This window comes from Centruroides vittatus, unplaced genomic scaffold (genome assembly GCF_030686945.1).
Source record: "Centruroides vittatus isolate TY-2023 unplaced genomic scaffold, ASM3068694v2 contig_1112, whole genome shotgun sequence".
Classification (NCBI taxonomy): Eukaryota; Metazoa; Arthropoda; class Arachnida; order Scorpiones; family Buthidae; genus Centruroides; species Centruroides vittatus.
In genome coordinates, this window is record NW_027120714.1 from 323121 (window position 1) to 344585 (window position 21465).

A 21465-nucleotide genomic window follows, 5' to 3' on the forward strand; every position below is an offset into this window, starting at 1 on the left:
AACGGCGGCACGTGATTTTTTCCATCGAAGTCAGCTGCTGCTTTCGTTTCGCAGGAAATGGCCACTTTCGGTCTTTTTAATTCGATTAAAAGCCAAAATAGTAAATTGTAAGTTTGCTTATCTTTCGAATATTTAACGATAATTAACCGTTTTGTGTTATAATTAATGTTTTGTTTATATTTTATCCCGTCAAGATGTCCTCTGTACGGAATTTGGAAGAGAAAACTATCGGGTGAGAGAAAATAATTTCGGTTATTTTTTATGTTTTGTTTATTTCCGCCTATTTAATCTACCATATTTAAAGGGAGGGTTAATGTTACCTATGGTTCCAAGATGGCGGCTCGTTTCTGGTTCCAGCAAATAGAAGAAGGGAAACAGTGGGGACGCACGTTCTAACCTAACCTAACCTATTCTAATAATTTTGTTGGTAATAATTATGGTAATTAGAATAGGTTAGGTTAGAACGTGCATCTCCACTGTTTCCCTTCTTCTATTTGCTGGAATCAGAGATGAGCCACCAGCTTGGAACCGTAGGTAACATTAACCAAAGGGAGTCATATTATTTGTATAAATAAATTTATTATTTTTTTAAATTGTAAAATGTAATTTGAATTTGTCGAATAAAGTTGTCGATGTGAAAAAATCTACACATACACAAGTAGAGTATATTGTACATGTATATACAAGTGTGAGTGTATATACGCAAACGTTAGGGATCAAATATAATGCGGGTCCGAGTCCAAAGTATCCATCCGTGTTGTGAGTTGGTTTTCCTTCCGTCGGAGTAAATGGCGCAAGGAGAAGTACTGGTGGTCTGATACCTGCGGGGCAATGGTGGGAAAAAATACATTAGTTATTATTATATCTGCATGCCCCATTGTTTTACTTTTACTAAAAATTTTATGCTCGAAATTGTCGGTGACAAAAAGTGCAATGCCAAAATTGGGGTTTGATCCGTTACTGGATTTTATTCCGGCAACTTGGAGTAATTCGGATCTCGTTAAACTCGTGTGGTTTTTGTCTTTTGCGGGTCGACATAGTTTGGCCTCGTGCCAAATCCTCGGCCGAGCCGCACGTCGTGGCAGCTTGGCTGGGATTTGCATAATGTACTCATATTGATTGCCTTTAGAGTGTAAAAGTTAAACAATGACTAGACTGTACAAAAAACCTGCAAAAGCTAGAGCTCAAGCGAGACGAAAACCTTCCGGAAGTGGAAAGTTTGAATATTTTTTTCTAAAACAATTAACGTTAACGTAGCAAATGTTCTCTGAAAGCCGGAACTCAAGACTTGTGGACGGAATGAAAGAAACTGTGTTTTTGCAACCCAGATATGGGGAAGTATAGATGCAAAATCCAGAAACTCGCGTATTTGTATTTTTACATTACGATAAAATAAATAAGGAAATAAGCATAGTTTGGTAATATAATTAAATTGAAAATAAGCTTAAAAGTTGCTGCAAATTATAACAAGCAAGTGTAAAAAAAAGTAAGAGAGGAAAGCTATACAAACAATAAATAAAATTAAATTAAATGAATTTAGTTTTTGTGCAATTGACAAAATTGGAAACATTATAAATGGATATTAATCACACCCATACTTTGTGTAAAGTGTGAGCGTCGTGTTTGTTTATTATCGAAATTTTATTTCCTAAGATGTGATAATTATCCTAGAAATCCGAATGGGAGGTTAGATCCAATTTATCTCGTTATATTTCTGTTTTCCATCGTAAGGTCCATTAAGGATTGTTCCTATTGAGGCCCATTGACATTAGATTGTTTTATTAAAAACTGAACTTTGCCCACATATTTATATGTAAAATCTTATCAATAACTTATATGCAGACATCTCTAACAAATGATAAATGTATATAAATTGTAAAAAAACTTATTTTTTCACTCCACCCCCTGTAAAATCTTAAGAGTGATTTTCAAAGCATTCGGGTAGACGATAGAAAGAAATAAAACTACTACCCGTTGATGGCAGAAAACTTACAAGATGTGGAAAAACAAAATAGTCCCGTCAAGTTTTGTCTTTTGCGGGTTTCACTGTATACTGCCAGAAATTTAGACCATAATATTCTTTTTACGATTATATTTTTTGAAGAATTTTTCTCTTTGATTGATCCACTTGACCACAAAGTTAAAATAGGTAATGTAATGTTGTTATTTTATAGTTATTGTAGAGTTATAGACACTACATTTAGATACATGTGATATCTTGTTAACAAAACAAATTACAAATTTTTCTCTTTACATTTTCAGTTCAGTTTAGCCTGAATGAATCGAATTCTCGAGTTTTAGCATTTAATTCAGAAACGTTATTATATATCCAGGCAGTTGAGAGGGAGAATAAGCCGGAGCAGTAGTCGGCACTTCATCCAGACTTGTTTGCGATCGACGGGAAGTCCCAAAGCAGCCTGTTAAAGTTCTTGCCGATCACGGCTTTCTGCCATTAAAATAAGTCAAATTCATTCCTCTTTACTTGCTTATATGACACAGCTTACGATGGAAAACAGAAATATAATGAGATAAATTGGATAAACCCACAAAATAATGTAATTCCAATGGATTCAGACTTTGTTTCAGGGCATATCCTTTATAACTCATACATTCTGAAAAATAATATTTTCTTAAAAGTTATCTTTTAAGAAAAAATTACAGTTAAAGTTTACTTTAACTCTTTAATTAGAAAATTACCTTAAATACAGTTTATGTTTAAAAATATTACAAATTGAAGACTAAATACAAATAAAAATTTGATGTCTTTACACGTTCTTCACGACTGTAGGAACATAATTAACACGAGCAAAGTCGACCTTTCCTCGAGACTCTTCTCTGCTTACAGATACGTAAATTGGATAAAGTCCCTCTGGCACCGGATTCTTGTAAAAATGTTTCGCAAAAAACATTTTTTTAAAGTCTACAATGAATTTATAAATATTTTAAAATAGTGTTTGTTTATGAATGTCATATAAATGTATTGATTCCGGTGTTAAAATTCTGAGATAAACTCAATGGCATAGCGTACATAAATGGCACCCGGGGCATAACTGGCACCCGACACTTTATTGGCACCCCTCTCCTCCCTCCAGAAACACATATAGTTTGTCTTGGAGACCATTTGGGCACCCCTCTGTGAGTGGCGCCCAGTGCACGATACACCCCCTTGCACCCCCCTCGCTACGCCACTGGATAAACTTTATCATTCAAAAAATGAATAATTGTAAATAAAGATTATCAAAAATAATATTTTTTATTATAATCTAAAAGTTAAGATAAATATTTATTTATATTTTGATAGATCTTATGCATTAATTTTAATTTTGTTTATAAATTTTATCAAAACATTTAATTTTCTTTTAACATTTTCCCATCCTGTGGACACTTTTAATCATTCCTATTGTGAGTTTGCCCGGGCCAGTGATGGAGGTGCATAATGAACGGTGTGATGAGCGAAGGGGCCTGACATATCCAGAACAGATTGGCCTTGAAAAATTCTTGGGTTTTTTTGGCTTTCCGGATTCGATTCTGGGTTTTCTAGAGTGGAAGGTCGATGCCTTAACCGTCTCGGTAGTCTGGCCTCAAAAAAGACTTATGTGATAGTGGAATTCAAATAATTTAGGAACCGAGCGATTACTAGTGCGGTAAAATAATTTACTGCACTAGTGACCGCTTTAAGTATAAAAAATAATATGTTTGTGGGGCCTTATAGTATTTTTTTCACGTGCTATTTATTTAGTCTCTTTAGCATGCCTACTGTTCTTGTTAAGTGAGAAGCCATTCACGTGTAAACAGTGACCAAGGCCTAGATTAGTATACTATAAATCAAAGTTTTGCTGTATTATTGGGCTACTATTTTGTGTTAACGTAAGATAGTGGCATAACTTTCTATCTTTAGGCCAAATTCCTTTAATGGCTGTATGACTAAGGCAGTGGAGACGTTAGCCTATCACTCTGGGAAATTTGGAAAAGCCTCAGCAACGTATTGGGGATAGACCATCCCTTTTTGGAGGGTGGTCTGTCTTCAGTATGTTGGGCCCTGTCCCTCACACCTGGTTACCTTCATTATGGGTCTGGCCGAACTCACGATGAAGCATGATTAACTTAGTACTCATGGGGCAGAACAGTTACTAATTTTAATTTTATGTTATAGGAGAACCCATTAATAAAATTTTAATAGCCAATCGAGGAGAGATTGCGTGCCGAGTAATGAGGACCACCAGAAAACTCGGAATACAAACGGTCGCAGTTTATAGCGATGCAGACAATAATTCCATGCACATGACAATGGTGAGTTTTACGATACAAGAAAATGTAAATATTGAATGATAATTTTTATGCAAAAATGTCGTTTGTAATCGTCAGGCGGACGAAGCCTATCTCATCGGTCCGGCACCTTCTCACTCAAGTTACTTAAACAAAGAAAAGATATTATCCATTGCCAAAGAATCGAACGCTCAGGCGATCCATCCCGGTTATGGATTTTTGTCGGAAAATGCCGAATTTGCAGAATTATGTAAACAATCCGGAATAATTTTTATCGGGCCTCCACCTTCGGCCATTCGTGATATGGGAATTAAAAGGTAAGTAGTCTTAACGAAATAATTTTTAAAATTAAACTTAAACACAAATAAATTTTTTAATTACTGCATTTTTGTATGTAGTACACATGGGTTATCTGTATTTAAAAGACTGTTTGAAAGGGGTTAAAGTTAAATTGCAATTAGAATTTGTCTACGGAGCAACAGCTGTTTATAGATGTGGGGTATTCACAATTAAAATGAACTATAGGGAGCAATTCAATCTTAACAACGAGGAAGCTGAAAGTAAGATTGTTAAATTTAACTGTCGGTACGACAATATTCACGCCAAACACCGTATAAACATTGCGAAAAGTTCACTGAGTTCAGCGTTATATCCACGTTTGCTTTTGCATATATTTATAATGTTAAATTTAACATTATAAATACAGTAGAGAGTCGAAAATCGGCACCCTGGTAATCGGAATCGCCCGATAATCGGCACGATTTTCAGTCGGACTGTGTCGTGCTGAATCGAACGTTTTTGATACTAAATTTACTTCTAAAGTATAATTTTCATGTTTTTATATTCTTCAATATATTTATTTTGTTTGTACAAAATAAAGAAGTAATTTTTAACGATACGATAACCTCGATTATTATTATAAAAATTTTCGTTGGGCTTAAAGTCGACGAAAATTCAATGCGGAGCGACACGCAATGGAGAAAAATTCACGGACATGCAACGAAGAAAAATTTAAACATTGGACAGGTTAATATATTTTTTCGTACATAGACCGTAATCGGAACAAATCCCTAATCTGAACAACCCCAGTCCCCAATTGATGCCGATTTTCGACTCTCTACTGTATATGCAAACCCAATGATAATAAATAGCTATTAGAAATAAATAACTTTAAATGATATATTTGCATTTTGGGAGAAACAAAACAATGTTTTATTGAAGGAGAAACTTACTCAATGCAAACCACTGAATTTATGTGGTCTTTGACACGCGACGGCTATCTTGTAGTCGAAGGTTATCTTCAAACTTGTGAAGAGATTTTATTAAAGATTGCATACTTGAATAATTGTGCACTTTTTTTATTGTGACAAAGAATCAGTATTCATGGTTTATTTTAACAAATACAATCAACTTGATAATTACTCCAAATATCAATGAACGGTTAAGGAATATTATTTTATTCTCTTTCATCTAAGTACTTACATCAATATTGTAAGTACTTAGATGGAAATCCCAGTAGAAGTTGTGCAGCATTCTTTCAAGAAATGTTTCATTTCCAATGCTTTAAATGTGGCATCAAATCCTGTGTTGATTCGGAAGAGCCTAACATGGAAAGTAGAGATGTTTCGGACTCTGATACCGAAGAAGACAGTGATATATAACTTACTTTACTGTGCACTAAATAGAGTTTCTGGCAACATAAATTTGTCTTGGGTTGTTTGAGCGTGTAGAAATTAAGGTGCATCTCAGATTTGACGGTGGTTTAAATTTTAGTAAATACGGTAATTTACGTTTTAATTGATCCAATTATAATTTTTATAATTTGAATTTAAAAATTTGTAATTGAAATGTTAAAATAGTAATTAAATACTTTTAATTTTAGCAAATCAAAAAATATCATGATCGACGCAGGTGTTCCTGTAATTAAAGGTTATCACGGTGAAGATCAGTCCAATGAAAGATTAAAGGAAGAAGCCAATAAAATTGGATTTCCCATCATGATTAAAGCTATTAGAGGTGGAGGAGGCAAGGTTATAATATTTCATAACATATATTGTAATTAATAAGTTGAATCTTGAATGACACTCACTCATAAGTTATAATACACGTATACCACTGAATTCTGTCACCCTTAGTTTCAAAGCCTTGCCAGAATAATTCATCAACATACCTCTAACCCACTAATTATACACCTGTCGTGTCTAAAGTATATCATGGACTGCCAGAAACGTAAATAAACAAATAAAATACAGATACTTGTACAGTCTTTATATCATAAACAGTTGAAGAACCAATACCATAGATATCACATAGCTTATACACCGTGGTCCATTTTTTTAAACATCTTTATCTCACATTTATGTGGACTAGTGTTTCTGTTCAACACCACTGCCGACACTCTTATCTCTCCTAAAAACTACAGCTAAGGTCAAATTTAAGCAAAGTAAACTAAGAATATCAGAGAATTGCAGTGTAAATAATGTAAATAAGTGTCTCTACTCAATCAATCAATCAATCGGTATTTATTTCGATACTAAAATTAGTACATATTTGGTACCGCGTAGCATTGCCCCAAGTTACAAACATTAGATTGTGATTACAAATTGGAGGTTGACATATAGTTGGCACAATTACGGGTTTGAATACAGTAAGTTACAGTAAATTACAAAATGATAGTAGTAAATACAATGGGTACAGTATATTACAAAGTAATAGTAAAATGCGAGTACAAAACGGTATATAGAATAAAATACAATAATGAAAGCAGTGATCCCATAATATGTTTCTTAAGTTATTTGGTTTTTCTACAAAAAAATTTAGTTAATAAAACATTAGCTTAGAATTTTTTAAATTAATTTTTAATCAAAATTATAAAGCTCTATAGTTTAATGATATGAATATTGTTACTTATTTTAGGGAATGAGAATAGTTACAGACATGAAAGAATTTGATTCTCAACTGGAATCTGCAAAAAGAGAAGCAATGAAATCTTTTGGCGATGATGCCGTATTGTTAGAAAAGTTTATTAAAAGTCCAAGGTATGTTTATTTTGCTATATTTGTATGTTTCTAGTCTTTTTAACTTACAACACCCTACACTAATTAGAAGAGCCAACAACTTATGTGTACTGTACATATCAATATAAATATACAGAGATATTACAGAGATAGATATTATAGATTTTTGCAAAGAATAAATATTTTCTAATTGACTAGATGTTCTTTGCTAAGAACATAAGAATGATATGTGCTAAGAATTAGAATAGATAAATAGATTCTATTAATTTCTATTATACAGGTGAGTCATAAGTCTCCATACAAATGGTGAAAGCGGTGACTAATGTATATTTTATTTGTACAAGTGGTATCGTATGATGCAACAGAATAATGTCAATCCATTCTTCCTTTGTTAGTGGCATTTCTTTTCAATTGGTTCACCTTCCTGAAAACGAAAAAGAAATTAGTCACCACTTTCACCATTTGTATGGAGACTTATGACTCACCCCGTACAATAAATAAATGAAGAAACTGTTTTTTGTTACAATAAAACTTCATTCAGCCAATGTTAACTCGGAGTTATTACCCAAACCTATTTCTTCATGAACTCCCATTCTTTGGTTGTTTTGTGATCTTCACTTTCTCTTATATTCTGTGTGTGAATACAGACAATTAAGATAAACACTGTGGTCCCGTGTCAAACACGACACCAAGCCATTACGACTTTGTGTCGACATCCTTTTACCGATATGGTACGTTACTGGCATTCTGATTGAAACACGAGGAGGCACCTTGACAAGTTCTCAAAAGTGCCGCAAACCGTATAAAATTTTGTAATCGTTGTGCAAGCATATCTTGAAATTCTTTAACTGAAAGTTGGGATATTTTTACCCCTTAAATGACTTAATGAGGTTTTACTGTAATATTTGAATAAATAAAAACAAAATGTGAGGACAAAAAGCAAGCACTGCCAGTAGGCAAAAGATATGATATAAACATAAACAACTATACACTCGATAGTTATATTAAAGCCAAACGATTGCTGAATTAGACTGGGTTGTATCACTGCTACTATTAATAAGTAAATGCTAAGTAATTTGGCCTAGAGATAGGCATTAGGTGCCATCTCTTATTAAATTAATAATTAAATTAATATTAATATTTATTAATTAATTTGGAGTGAGTAACCAATATAAATTAATTCTGAAAGAGAAGATTGGACAGAGGTCCAGGTAGTATAGCTGGCAACGCAACCGTATTATAAGCAGGAGTTGTAAGTCCGAGTCCCACTCTGGATCGATTCTTTTCTTCCCAAATCTTATGAATTAACTAATAAATATTAATTTAATTATAATTATAATAAATTTAATAAGAGATAACACCTAATGCCTACCCCTAGGTGAAATTACTTAGCATTTAATTACTAATAGTAGCAGTAATATAGCCCGATCTAATCCGACAATTGTTTGGCCTTGATATGATACAAATGGAATTAAATACAAATATTATAGGATTTGGTAGAATATAAAACAAATTTAAATTTTAAAATTATTTAACAGATTTTTAGAAATGCAAGTGAAACTTAAAATTTGAATTTAATGGGAATTAAATAATAATAAAATAGAAAATATAAATTAAACATTAAAAATTTCTAATAGATTCAGAAGCAATTCTTGTTTATTGAAGGCATTAAATGCACCATGTTTAGCATCCAGCAAACACATCCCAACAAATTATTTGGTTTTTTTTAATATATATATATTTTTTCTTTTTTCTTGATGCCACAGATGTAGTTTGTTGTTTACTTAGTCATCTAGATTAGGGGTCACCAAAATTTTTTCAAGGCAGGCCACGTAACTGAGAGAATGACAAGCGCAGGCTGCATAACCGTTTTGTTCAATATTGTATACTGAATACACAAAAAATAAAGAAAACAAACATTAGCGAGGTTGTGGCCGAAATTTTCAACACGAAAACGTGAACATCGGACATTCGGCGCCGCCTTTCCATAAGCCTAGAAGTTTGACAGTGGCATTTGGAACATCAGTGGAATCATGCTTGACGTTCCGAACGCCATTGTCAAACTTCTAGGCTTACAGGAAAGTGGTGCCGAATGTTCGGCGATCACGTTTTTGCGTTGAAAACTTTGGCCACAACCTCGCTATTTATTTACCATACACAAACAATTGCTGCAGTAAGCTCGTAATCACTTTTCTTAGCAACTTCATTGCAGGTACTTACACGAAAAGTGCTCTGATATCCAAAGTTGCAAAAATCGTGGACCAATTTTGACATTTTTCCTTACACTTATTTTAATTTTTTCTACATAGTAATTTTATCTACAATCTATGATATTTCCATATAAATAATTATATTTTCACTCATTTGTGGCACAGTGCGGCGGTGGGCAGGATGAATTCACCTCAAGGGCCATAGTTTGGTGACCCCTGATCTAGATGTATGTACGCAGATGTAGATGATTTGACTATAAATTATGATGCAAGTTTAAATAAATTTTATTTTTTCTAAAGTTCTAATCTTGTAATAATAAGTAGACATCTTTTTAAGTTTTATATAATATAATAATTTAAACATCTTAAGATTTTAATATATAACCGATATCACAAAATAAATTATAATTACAAGTCTTTTGTCGAATATAATAAATATACAGTATTATTGTAATCTCTAAGATAAAATATATTTTTTTAAGACACGTTGAAGTTCAGATTTTTGGAGATCGGCACGGAAATTACGTTTACCTTTTCGAAAGAGATTGCAGCGTTCAGAGGAGACATCAAAAAATAATTGAAGAAGCACCCGCTGTATGTTTTGTTTGCACTATTTCTTGAAATTAAGATAACAATAATTATTTTTTCAAATTCCTTCTGTATTAGTTACGCTTCAGATTAAAAAGGAACGAAGATTGAATATGAGATAGAATGGTAGCACAGACCGAATCGAGACAACGATCACTGACTGCTAGTAACCGACCTCCCATGACAATTGATTGCCAAAAAAGTTTTCAGTTATAGTTTTAGTAGCTAAGTTGCAGGTTTAGTGTTTTCCACTTAACTAATTTTATAGGATGCTGGGATGTTTCTTAGTTACTGAATAGCTTCCATTGTGGGATTCCATAATTTCTGCCATTTTAATTGAAAGAGATTAAAAAATGAGATGTAAAAGACAATTTAAAAATTTATAAATTTATTTCATGACAAATCTGTGATATTTTACACAAATATTCGATAATATTAGCACGTTCGTAATGCCGAACGAGGCAGCAAATTAAATCGTTGGCTTGTTGATTAATTTAATTTAGAGTATAACTGACATAACTGTTTTAAATAATAAATGTACTTTACTTGAGTTTTCAACATATTCACCTATTCAAATTTTCTTAAAACTTTTGTTTTCGTTATTCAGGAATAAAGAAATAATGATAATTCAAAATTACAAACTTGCTGATTTTCCAAAGAAAGATGAACAACTGAAAATTTCCGAAGAGTTGGTTGTCTTGGGAAGTTATTTGCTTGGCAAGTGGTCACAAGTTGCATACTGCAGACTGGAGGTAATGTTACAGATGCAGTAAGTTTATGGTGGAGTGTATCAAATTGTAACATTGATGTTCTCCTTAATGATTAAAGGATCCATAAAGCTTAAATACACACACACATACACGCATTCTGTTTTCGATTGCCTACATTACAATTTGGCATATATCGCAAAACCTACTGCATTTGTAACAATGTCTTCGGCTCATTCTGTCCGATACAGACTTTTTCTGCACAATGTCATCCTACTTCACATTCAGTGCGCATGTTTTTGTTTTTATCCTGTTAGGAAATTTATATTTAAATATATTGTAAACATATCAAGGGTAATTCTTCTTATCAAATATTGAAGCACAAATGATAGCATTCCATTAACAGTTCTAATATCTTTTGAAAACCAGCTTTTCAATAGAATTCATATAATATTAGTAGAACATTAAAAATCAGTGACTACTATTACAAATAAATTGCTTATAAATAAATTCTAAATATTTCTAACTTAATTTTACTGGAAATAAAGAATTTATGTAATTAATATTTGCAAATAATTCTTTGTTTTTTTTTTTAATAAATAAGGATGTAACATTAATCAATAACTATTTTAGACTTCTTAAAAGTAATATGGAAAATATTGACAGCCAGATGACCGAGGCAGTTAAGTCGTCGGCCTACTGCTCTGGAGAACCGGGATCGAATGCAAGCAAGTGACCCCCTCGGAAATTTTTTCGGGCAGTCTGTCCTAGGCACGTCGTCCTTCGCCGCTCAGTTGCTCCATTGTTGGCCCAGTATGGAAAAAAAGACCCCCTCTTAGGGTTCACGGGGCAGAAACGGTCGGAAATTAAGTTTGAAAATGTCAATATTTCTAAGAGTACATCCTCGTCCATAAATTTAATATATAAAATAAATAGGATGTATAATTATAGACGATTTATACGCAAATTTATTGGGGTTTCTATTATTTTTATTAAATTACATTTAATTGTATTAAAATTTTTAATATTTTATCTTGAAACTTAAAGTAGTTTATTAACGTTAAGAAGAAAAAATATATTTGTTTTAGCCAGGAATAACTGAAGAAGTAAGGCAGAGACTTGGAAAAACAGCCGTTGAAGCTGCAAAAGCTGTCAACTATGTAGGAGCAGGTAACTCTAAGAATTTTAATGCATTTATTTTCTTGTTTCTTTTTTAATTTTTTTTTTTTTTTTTTTTTTTGGTTTAAATTTTTAGGCACTGTTGAATTTATAATGGATGAAAATCAAGATTTTTATTTTATGGAAATGAATACAAGATTGCAAGTGGAACATCCAGTAACTGAAATGATAACTGGTACCGATCTCGTCGAATGGCAGATCAGGGTATAAAATGTATTACCCTTTTTATTCATTTAATAATTAGAAGATGGTTCTATTAAATAAATCATTAATAATTTTAACATGTTTGCTGGCGTTACGCTGATATGCTAGTAATCGTAGAATGCTGTGAAGCTTGTCGTTGACACGTCACAGAGTTCTAGAATTACAGAATTTGAATGCGTAACCCAGTAACAATGAGTAAAAGTAGCTGAAAATGTTTGTTTGTTTTTTAAAATTATTTGCTGGATTTTAATTTATTACTAAGAGTTATCGTAATCGAAAATCTTGGGCAAGAACATCCTAGTTTCTTTCTTGAGCATTATAGAATTTCTATAAATGTAGGACGGATAAAATTTTTCTGGTTCAAGATTCATAACTTCTCGTAGACTGGACTATCATACTCTAATGTCATTGATCACCTGTGATCTGCCCTAAAATAAAGGGCAGATCACAGGTGATCAATGATATTAACTTTGGAACTTTAGAGTGGCTTTCCCAAAAACTTGAAAAAAAAAAAGTAGTCTTGCCCCAAGTTCTTCAATTATTGCTAAAAAATATTAAACAGTATCTTCTTCTGTGTATGCCATATCAGATTCCTGACGTCAGCGACACCTGGTGTAGGTTAGTAAGTTAGTAATACCCCAAGGTGTTTCTAGGGAAAGTTACAGCCAGAGTGGTTTCCTGTTGCCTTCTCTGGGTCACGATGTTACGCGAGGGGAAATGCCTTCTGGTAGGTCTTGTAAAGGAAACTGGCCCCTATTCAGGTGTCACAAACATGGAGAAAACCTGGAAAACTCCACGTGGCCAGCCCGTCCGAGCACGGCGCAAACCTGCAACCGAACTCCCAGTGTTTAGCGACAGAACCGCTCGGCCACTGGTGGGCCTTAAACAGCATAACTAATGAATAAAATTAATCAAAAATAATCAATCAGTGTAAACTCGAACTAAAGGACTTTTAGTTTAAATTTATAATGATTGATTATTTTTGGTTATTTCATAACAGATTATTAATAATTAAAAAATTAGTTCTTCTACTATTATAGTACAGTCTTCGAAATGAATGTTACCATTTTAAATTACTGTAATTACATCAATTATTATCCAAAAAGTATGCAATGTGCACCAATCAATAGAATAACTGTCTGAATATTGTCTCCCATCTGCATTAAAACATCTCTGTGTCTACTGCCCGTAGGAAGTGCCATAAATGAAAATGGCAATGCTGCAACAGAGAAGGCGTTTTCTGTTCTGTAGTCTCAGCTGAAGTCATTCATCATTGTGCAACATAAGTAATCTGCAGGAGTTGTAGAGAAGCCGTGTGGAAGGAGCGATGATGGGTATGCTGTAGCTAGCATCGGAAGAATTTGAGTATCGGATGGATGTGTGCCGTGTGATGCAAGGTGCACTCTTGAGAAATTGTAATGGGCAAATTGGACAGTTTTCCAGTGTTTTAATGTACATTACGATGTTCTCAGATGATAATTACATAATTAAAATAATTTTAAATGGTAGCATTCTTTCTGGAAGACTCTGTGTATGTATGTGTTAAGAACACTGTTATGATATAAGATAGATATTTATATATGTATAATTTGAAATTATTTAATTTTTAAAAAATATACAAATTACTTAGGTTGCCGCAGGCGATAAACTTCCTCTGGAGCAAAAAGATATAAATCTAAGAGGTCATTCGTTCGAAACTAGAATTTATGCCGAAGACCCTCGAGACGACTTCATGCCAGGCGCAGGACTTTTGGAATATATGACTGTTCCGTCTCCTTCGGAAGACGTTCGAATTGAAACAGGAGTGAGACAAGGTACTTCTCTTAAATTTTAAGTTCTTAAAAAACACAGTAGTTTATCTAATTAAAATGCACTAAGTAATGGAAGTAAGGCTATAGAATTTGAAGTCAGAGTCAGTAAAATTGTATTTGTTTCAACTTCAATATAAAATTTTAAGATATTAGTCTAATACTCACAAGTATGTATATATATATATGTACTATATATTAGACAATATTGGTTAATGTCAATATTTCTTGTCTGAACTGGTTACATATTGAAATAAGCAAAAAACATTCTAAAATTTTGAATACAAAGCTCAGCTAAATGTTCAGTTTTGTATTTGAAATTTTAGAATGTTTTTTGAAAATTTACATCATGTTACATGTTTCATATGTTAAAGTATTGTTCTTATATTGTACAGTAGGATTAAGGATTTTTGTTTTAAAATGCCAAAATGTAAATTAATACTTCGGATATCAAGCAGAAGATAATTGAAGATTTTGATGCTTTTTTTTATTTGCAATTAATCGAAAAGTGCATTTTCAAAAAAATTTATCTGAAAATAGAAAATGTAATCTTAACTGTAATGCACAGTTTAATATTATTGATATCATATTTATGCAATATAACTCTCTTTGAGAACGAAACTACATAATACTTATTTATGTCGGCACTTATGGCAAATCCCGTCACAGTCGACACTAATCACAGTCTGTTGTAGCTCAGTGCAGGAAGGGGAATGGCAAAACAGAGCTTTCCATCAAAACAGTCGTCTTTTTAATTCATTTTTACGTTTCAGAACATATCTTACGATGACCCCGCCATTCCTTTTTTGGGCTCTTCGGTTGTCTCGACGGACATATATTTTTCCATATTTTACAGAAATTTTAAATCTTTGATAAAACAGATTTTAAGTCAAATTTCCAAAGTTGGAATGGAGACAGTCGCCATTCCAACTTTGTAATTAATAGTTTTTTGTAAGGGGCCGTCCATAAATTACGTAAGGGCAATTTTGGCCATTCTAGACCCCCACCCACCCCTGTGTAAGAAACCGTAATATTTTCTTTGATCCCCTTCCCCTTCCCTATCTTACGTAATATTTAGGCATGATTTTATAGAATTTTAAGAACTTTATTTTTTAATTATTAATAATATTTTTATTATTATTATTATCATTAATCAACGTCATAATATTCATTTTTATACTAATTTTCACAGAAGGACACAAAAAACTTTGACAGATTGACTAGCTAGTGTACGTGTAAACAGAAACGTCATACAAAATAAAACAAGAGAGAATAGAAATCACATTCCATTTCCATATTAATTACATCTTGGCTAAGGCCCAAAAAATAAACTACAGGCTGCTAAAATGGGCTAGGTGCACCAGGAGACTAAATCATAAAGCTTGTAAAACTCTATATAATGGGGTAATATAACCAATGCTACTTTATGCAGCTTCTAGCTGGGGTCATGTAACTAGTAAAAATTCAGTAGCAAGTAAATTACTCTCTCTTCAAAGACAGTTTGCCATCAGAATTTCAAAGTGCTGCAGAACTACTAATGCTTCTCTGATACTAGCAGAGCTCCTTCCTTTGCTACTATATATTGTAGAAAAGGTTCTAAACTACTACATCAGAACTACAGACATCAAGGCTCAACAACGGTCTCTACTCTTATCTACAGCTGTTCATATGCTACCACATTGCAATTACCCTATGATCTCTATAAACAAGGTTATCCCCAGGGTACATTTAGTGTCATCTGCTTCCTCATGGATAACCATGCAGACATTAATATCTACACAGATGGGTCTAAAAGCTCCCTTCGTGTTGGCTCAAGTATCTATCTTCCTCCAAACTGACATATTTTGGGCAAAATATGTTAGAAGACACAGATACCTCCCATATACCTCTGTCTATCAACCTGAAGAAGATGCTGACTACTAAGCTGTTCAGTGGGCCACTTCACTACCAAACAAAACCTTATGTATCAACATTTACAGTAATTCTCAGTCTGTCCTAAAAGCTCTATTAAATCCCAATTGAAATAGCAATTAAAATCACATATATCCAGCATCATATTAAAAATCTTGTAAATAAGATAACTTTTATATTTTTTCTTGGCCATACTGGCATACTTGGAAACGAAAAAGCCGACTTTGAGGCTAAGTCAGCTGCAAAGGACACTGACTTGGACTACACTCACATCCCACTCTCACGTAGCAGCCTTAAAAATTATATTTATGACAATGCTATGTAAGAGTGGAATCAACGATGGTTGAGCAGTAAAACTGGTAGAATAACAAGACTTTATTTTCCTAGTGTTGAATGCAGGTTCTTGTCACCACTCAGAGATATATCGTTTGCTACTTACTGAGTATGATAATTTTAGAAGCTACCTGGCAATGTATAACCGGGCAGAAATTGCCTGTTGCTTTTGCTCTACAGAAAACCTAGACACCGTCAACCATATGATCTATCATTGTCCAATTTACGATCAAGATAGACTTATTCTGAAATTAGAAATCTTTACACTTGGTTTCAGGTGGCCATGTTCACTCAATATGCTTGTTCAGAAGCCAATGTTTGATGCTTTTTACAATTATGTTCAAAAAACATGAAAGAAAAGACTATAATTTCTAATATCTAGTTTTACATTTTAGTTTTCACTAAAAGCTGAATACTAATTTTATGTTTACTTTGTATCACGTATTTTGGTTTATGTATTCTTAGTGTTATACACCCATAGGAGTGATGCACATATTCTAATAAAAAAAAGAGAGAGAAACCACCACACGGCTTTTCTCCCATGATAAAAAGTGTATACGGCATGAGTCTGCTAGCGTTATTATTTTATCGCGTCACATGAGATGGCGTTAGTACAACGAGCATTCTTAATAGAAACTGCTAAATTCAAAACTCCACCACTCAACAAGATCAAAAAATAAAAATATTACGTAAGACAAGATCTATTACCCCCCTACCCCTGAGTAAGAAATCCTTGACCCCCACCCACTGCAAAATACCTTACATAATTTATGGACAGCCCCTAATTTAAAAATCTTAACATGAAAGATACATAATATATTTAACAGTTTCAATTTGTTATATAAAATTATCTAATATGAATTGAAAGTATTAAGCTCTAGAGATTTATTAATGTGAAGGATTTATACTGTATGTAACAGAAGTGTAGTTTAAAGTATTTTGGTATTTAATTAATGAGTATTAGTGTTAAAATTCAAATAAAACTGTCCAAATTTTGCATTAAATGTAATTTTAGGGACTTTTTGAGCACTGGAATGTGTCTTGCAATTACTTTTAATAGCGAGGTTGAGGCCGGAGTTTTCAACGCGAAAACGTGTACGTCAGACATTCGGCACCACTTTCCTGTAAGCCTAGAAGTTTGACAATAGCATTTGGAAAGTCAGTGGAATCATGTTCGGCATTCCAAATGCCATTGTCAAACTTCAAGGCTTACAGGGAAGCGGTGCCGAACGTCCGACATACGTGTTTTCGCATTTAAAACTTTGGCCTCAACCTCACTAATATTAAATTGAAATGTAGTTGCATTGGATTTCTAATTTTCTCTGGTTAAAAATATTTATGAAAATTTTAAAGTATTTAATTAATTAATTAAACTCTAATTGATTTGAAATTCAAAGTGATATAATCTTTAATTCATATGCCTTTATGTCCTTATTTTATGCATTTATTATATAAATGTCTAATAGGACAGATCATATTAATACTATTATACAATAGATCCTATTAATACGATCCGTCCTAGTAGGCATTTATATAATAAACTGGTATAATCTTTACTTGATTTATATAATTTTAATGATATTGAATTTTTTAAAAATTCTTTTATTTACAGTGGATTTCCTATAGACAACATGGAAAATTAATTTAGGTTCACAGAATATTTGCTCTTACCGAAAAGTTTTATTTAAAAGATAATCTATCAATTATTATCATTTTCACAAGTTTTTGTTTAGTATACATAATGCTAAAATCTTTCAGGTGACGAAGTTTCGATTCATTACGATCCCATGATTGCAAAATTGGTCGTCTGGGGTCCGGACAGGCTTTCGGCACTTCGGAAGCTTCGTCATTCTCTGTCGGACTACAACGTAAGTCGCTACTTGGTCTCTTGGGTTTACTTATTACCGTTTTAAAACAAATTGTGTATTAAATTATTTGCTTTATATGTGAAGGATGTGAAGGGCTTTGCCCCCAACTTCCTTTGGCAACACAACACCATCATTTTGAAGCATCCTCCATATCTATGTTATGAAGAAATGGGTTGTCGAGAACAAGAAAAGTTTTGATAAAGGCATCATGGCGATAGGTGGTTTGACTGGATGTGAACAACTTTCTCTCTGCAAGGTTCCACCAAACACTCTGATCAACACATGGGTTTACATTGACTGTTCTGAAACCAATTGTCGAGATTTGCATTTCCATGCTATATCTTTGTGAACTGAACAGTGCTTTTCTATCATGACAAAGCCTCCTCCCATACCACAATATTAACACAATAATATTTCCAGTATGTTCATGAGAAATTCAGAACTATATTTATTACCAACACAGAAATTCCAGTCAAGTTCTCCGACACAAGCCTAAAAGACGTTTTTGGGTGTGGTTATTTGAAGCAGTAACTGTTTCTGAGTAAAGCCCTTATGATGGCAGGTCTATGAAAAGCCACAAAGTGCATATAGAGTGGAATTTTCCCCAATAAGTGTGTTATATGTTCCCCATATCTTTAGTGCAACTGCAGGCAATCCACAGTCAAAAGTACACATGTAGCGTTCATAACAAAAGTGAGTCAAATAAAAAGGTAAACACCCTCTAATTAATAGAATAAATCTGGTAACTTTTTCACTTTATTATTGTTTGAGCACTAATGCAACACTTACATGTATGGTAAGAGCGATAACGATGAATGGAATGTGCACTTTTTCAGTTTACAATAAGCCCTATCTTCCTTCAATAGGCATTGCACTTACCATTAGAGGACACTGTATAACTTTTTCATCTTACGTTTGTGATAATTATTAGAATACAGTATGTATATTTGCTTAATCTAAATATATAAAATTACATGTCCCGACTGACTGTGTGATTCATCATTGCCCAGGACAAACCGCCAAACCTAAAGAGGTGAAATTTGGTACACAGTTAGGGTATGTCATGAAAATGCACACAAAGAAGGGATTTTTGGAAATACCCCCACAGGGAGAGGGAGAGGATTGAGGCTTAACCCAAAGAACGGCTTCTACTGTACTATTTTAGATGCGATTCTTTGTTTTTAACTACGTTTAGTCTTCGTCGAATTTTGTATTTATTGAGTACTTAGGTGTATTAAATTGATAACATTTCAGACATTGCTATAAATATTTTTATATATTTCGGTTTTTTAACTAAATGTTTGAACCGTTTTAAATTTGAATTTGTTATTGCATATTGGTTCAGTTATAGAACGATTGTAAACGTTCCAGAAAATTGATCAGGTTGAAAACGTTCGTTTGAAGCAGTAAAATGATTCTCAGCAATAAGGGGTATGTGTTATATAACAATTACTACGGTTGTCGAAGATTACCGTTGATAGTAATTACTTAATTTAATTTCCAAATGTACAAATCATCCAAATCGTTTGCCCAAGCAACACTGGGCTCATTTGCTAGTTATACATAAAATTAATTTTCAGTTCTTACACAGGTGAAATTTGAAGATAGGCATAAATAAAGTTTAAAGAGCAGACATGGGAATTAGTGTAAATTATAGCATATGCTAAGTTTTATAAACTTCAGCATTTGGGCATAATTTCTATGACACCCGACAAGTGTATAACTATGCATTTTGTAAAATACTTATTAATAATAATACTCCCACTGCGACAATGTTTTTCCACCCTCAGTGTACAGTTTTTGATAGTTTCTCCTACCATCTATCAAATTTTTAATGATCACTATAACTTTTAAGTAAATAACATATATTTCTTTGATAAGAGTTACTTAAAATACTTAATATTGATGGTGTCTATGTTTAGAATTATACAAGAAATTATTTAAAGAATTTCCAAATTAATTCTTCCTGCAGATTGCAGGTTTGAAGAACAACATTCAGTTTCTCATGGATCTTTCGAGTCACCCAGAATTTGTGGCGGGAAATGTGCACACGAATTTTATTTCACAGCATTACGATCGGTTGTTTCCGCAGAAAATCGTTCCAGATAACCTTCTCTGTATGGCAGCTTTAGGAATTGTTTTAAATAAGAAACATTTACCAGTAGTAGAGGGTACGTTTAATTCTTTTGTAAAAGAACGCACATTTACTATTCTTGCATTTTCTGTAATGAAAATGATGTTTATGTATATTTATGTTTCAGATCCTTTTTCATTTCAAGACGGAAAGAAAGTAAATTCGTTTTCGAAACAAAACATTAATCTGAAGTACAAAGATAACAGTAAGAACAGTTTTAAAATATAAACTTTGTTGTTAAAACGATTGCCGGTTAAAATGTAATTTTGCATAGATTATTCCATCGGCGTCGTTTACGTAAACGACGGATACGAGGTAATCGTAAACGGTAAAAATTACAAAGTCACAGGTTTCTGGAAGGAACGGGACGGAAAAACGGAAATCGCGTGCAGCGTAAATGACTTTGTCACCACGGCGGGAATAAACGTCTCCGAAAGCAGAGTTCATCTTTTTACCAGGGTAAGGCGGCAGCAATGGTAAAGTGTGATTTTTTTTCGTTACATTCCTCAAAGTTTTATTTCTCACTAGGATGGTGTGTTTGAGTTTAAAATACCAGAACCGAAATTCGTGAATTTGGAAAGTGTGGGAAGCGATTCCGGAGGACCGGTAGCTCCGATGCCCGGCATCGTAGAGAAAATAATGGTGAAAGACGGAGACGCCGTAAAAGAGGGCGATCCTCTAGTAGTCATCATTGCTATGAAAATGGAGGTAAAATTCCGAACTTGTTTTTAAAATTTACTTTTTAAATATAAAATATTTAAACATTAAAATAATAATTGTTTTTCCTAGTATGTTATTAAGTCGCCACATTCTGGAAAAGTAGTTAAAGTGTTACATAAAGTAGGTGATAATGTTTCTAAAAATGCCCTTCTGGTTAAACTAATGGAGGATACCAATAGTGAATGATATTTGTACAAACATTATTGAGGTTTTGTAATTAAAATGTATTTTATTTTATTAATAAATCAATTAGATTGTTTCAAAAAACAGTGTCCAAAATAATATTTTTTTTACAAATATTATCACTTGCAAAACTCGAACGTCGTTTACCTAATTTTGTTTTGTGTTTTGTCTATTAACACAATTGTTTATATTTAAAACAATTATATCCTAGTATTAAAGAAAACAAAATTATTTATCAAAACATCATTTTTTTTTATTCTTTACCCTGTGGGCAGTAAGATGCCTTTTAAACATACCTGTCCGAGTTTACAACGGCAAGGGATGGGGTGACACTTGT

At 33.0% G+C, this 21465-nt stretch overlaps 1 protein-coding gene across 1 annotated transcript; it reads left to right on the forward strand.

Annotated features, from left to right (window-relative positions):
- The first annotated feature begins 13 nt into the window (after positions 1 to 13).
- On the forward strand, positions 14 to 21212 carry Mccc1 (Methylcrotonoyl-CoA carboxylase 1). Its single transcript, XM_067271962.1, has 16 exons — positions 14 to 107; positions 195 to 232; positions 4154 to 4290; positions 4366 to 4583; positions 6149 to 6296; positions 7183 to 7304; positions 9976 to 10087; positions 11877 to 11958; positions 12044 to 12171; positions 13802 to 13985; positions 17982 to 18091; positions 20064 to 20262; positions 20353 to 20430; positions 20500 to 20684; positions 20754 to 20933; positions 21015 to 21212. The coding sequence occupies exons 1-16, from the start codon at positions 58 to 60 to the stop codon at positions 21129 to 21131; spliced, it is 2088 nt and encodes a 695-aa protein (XP_067128063.1). The 5' UTR covers positions 14 to 57; the 3' UTR covers positions 21132 to 21212.
- The last annotated feature ends 253 nt before the right edge of the window (positions 21213 to 21465 follow it).

Bases quoted from the DNA above. Each gene is read 5' to 3' on its own strand.
- Mccc1 (XM_067271962.1), top strand. From the start codon at position 58: ATGGCCACTTTCGGTCTTTTTAATTCGATTAAAAGCCAAAATAGTAAA. The intron at 4,584-6,148 runs GTAAGTAGTCTT...TTTTAATTTTAG, and splicing joins CGTGATATGGGAATTAAAAG to CAAATCAAAAAATATCATGA. The intron at 20,263-20,352 runs GTACGTTTAATT...TTTATGTTTCAG, and splicing joins ACATTTACCAGTAGTAGAGG to ATCCTTTTTCATTTCAAGAC.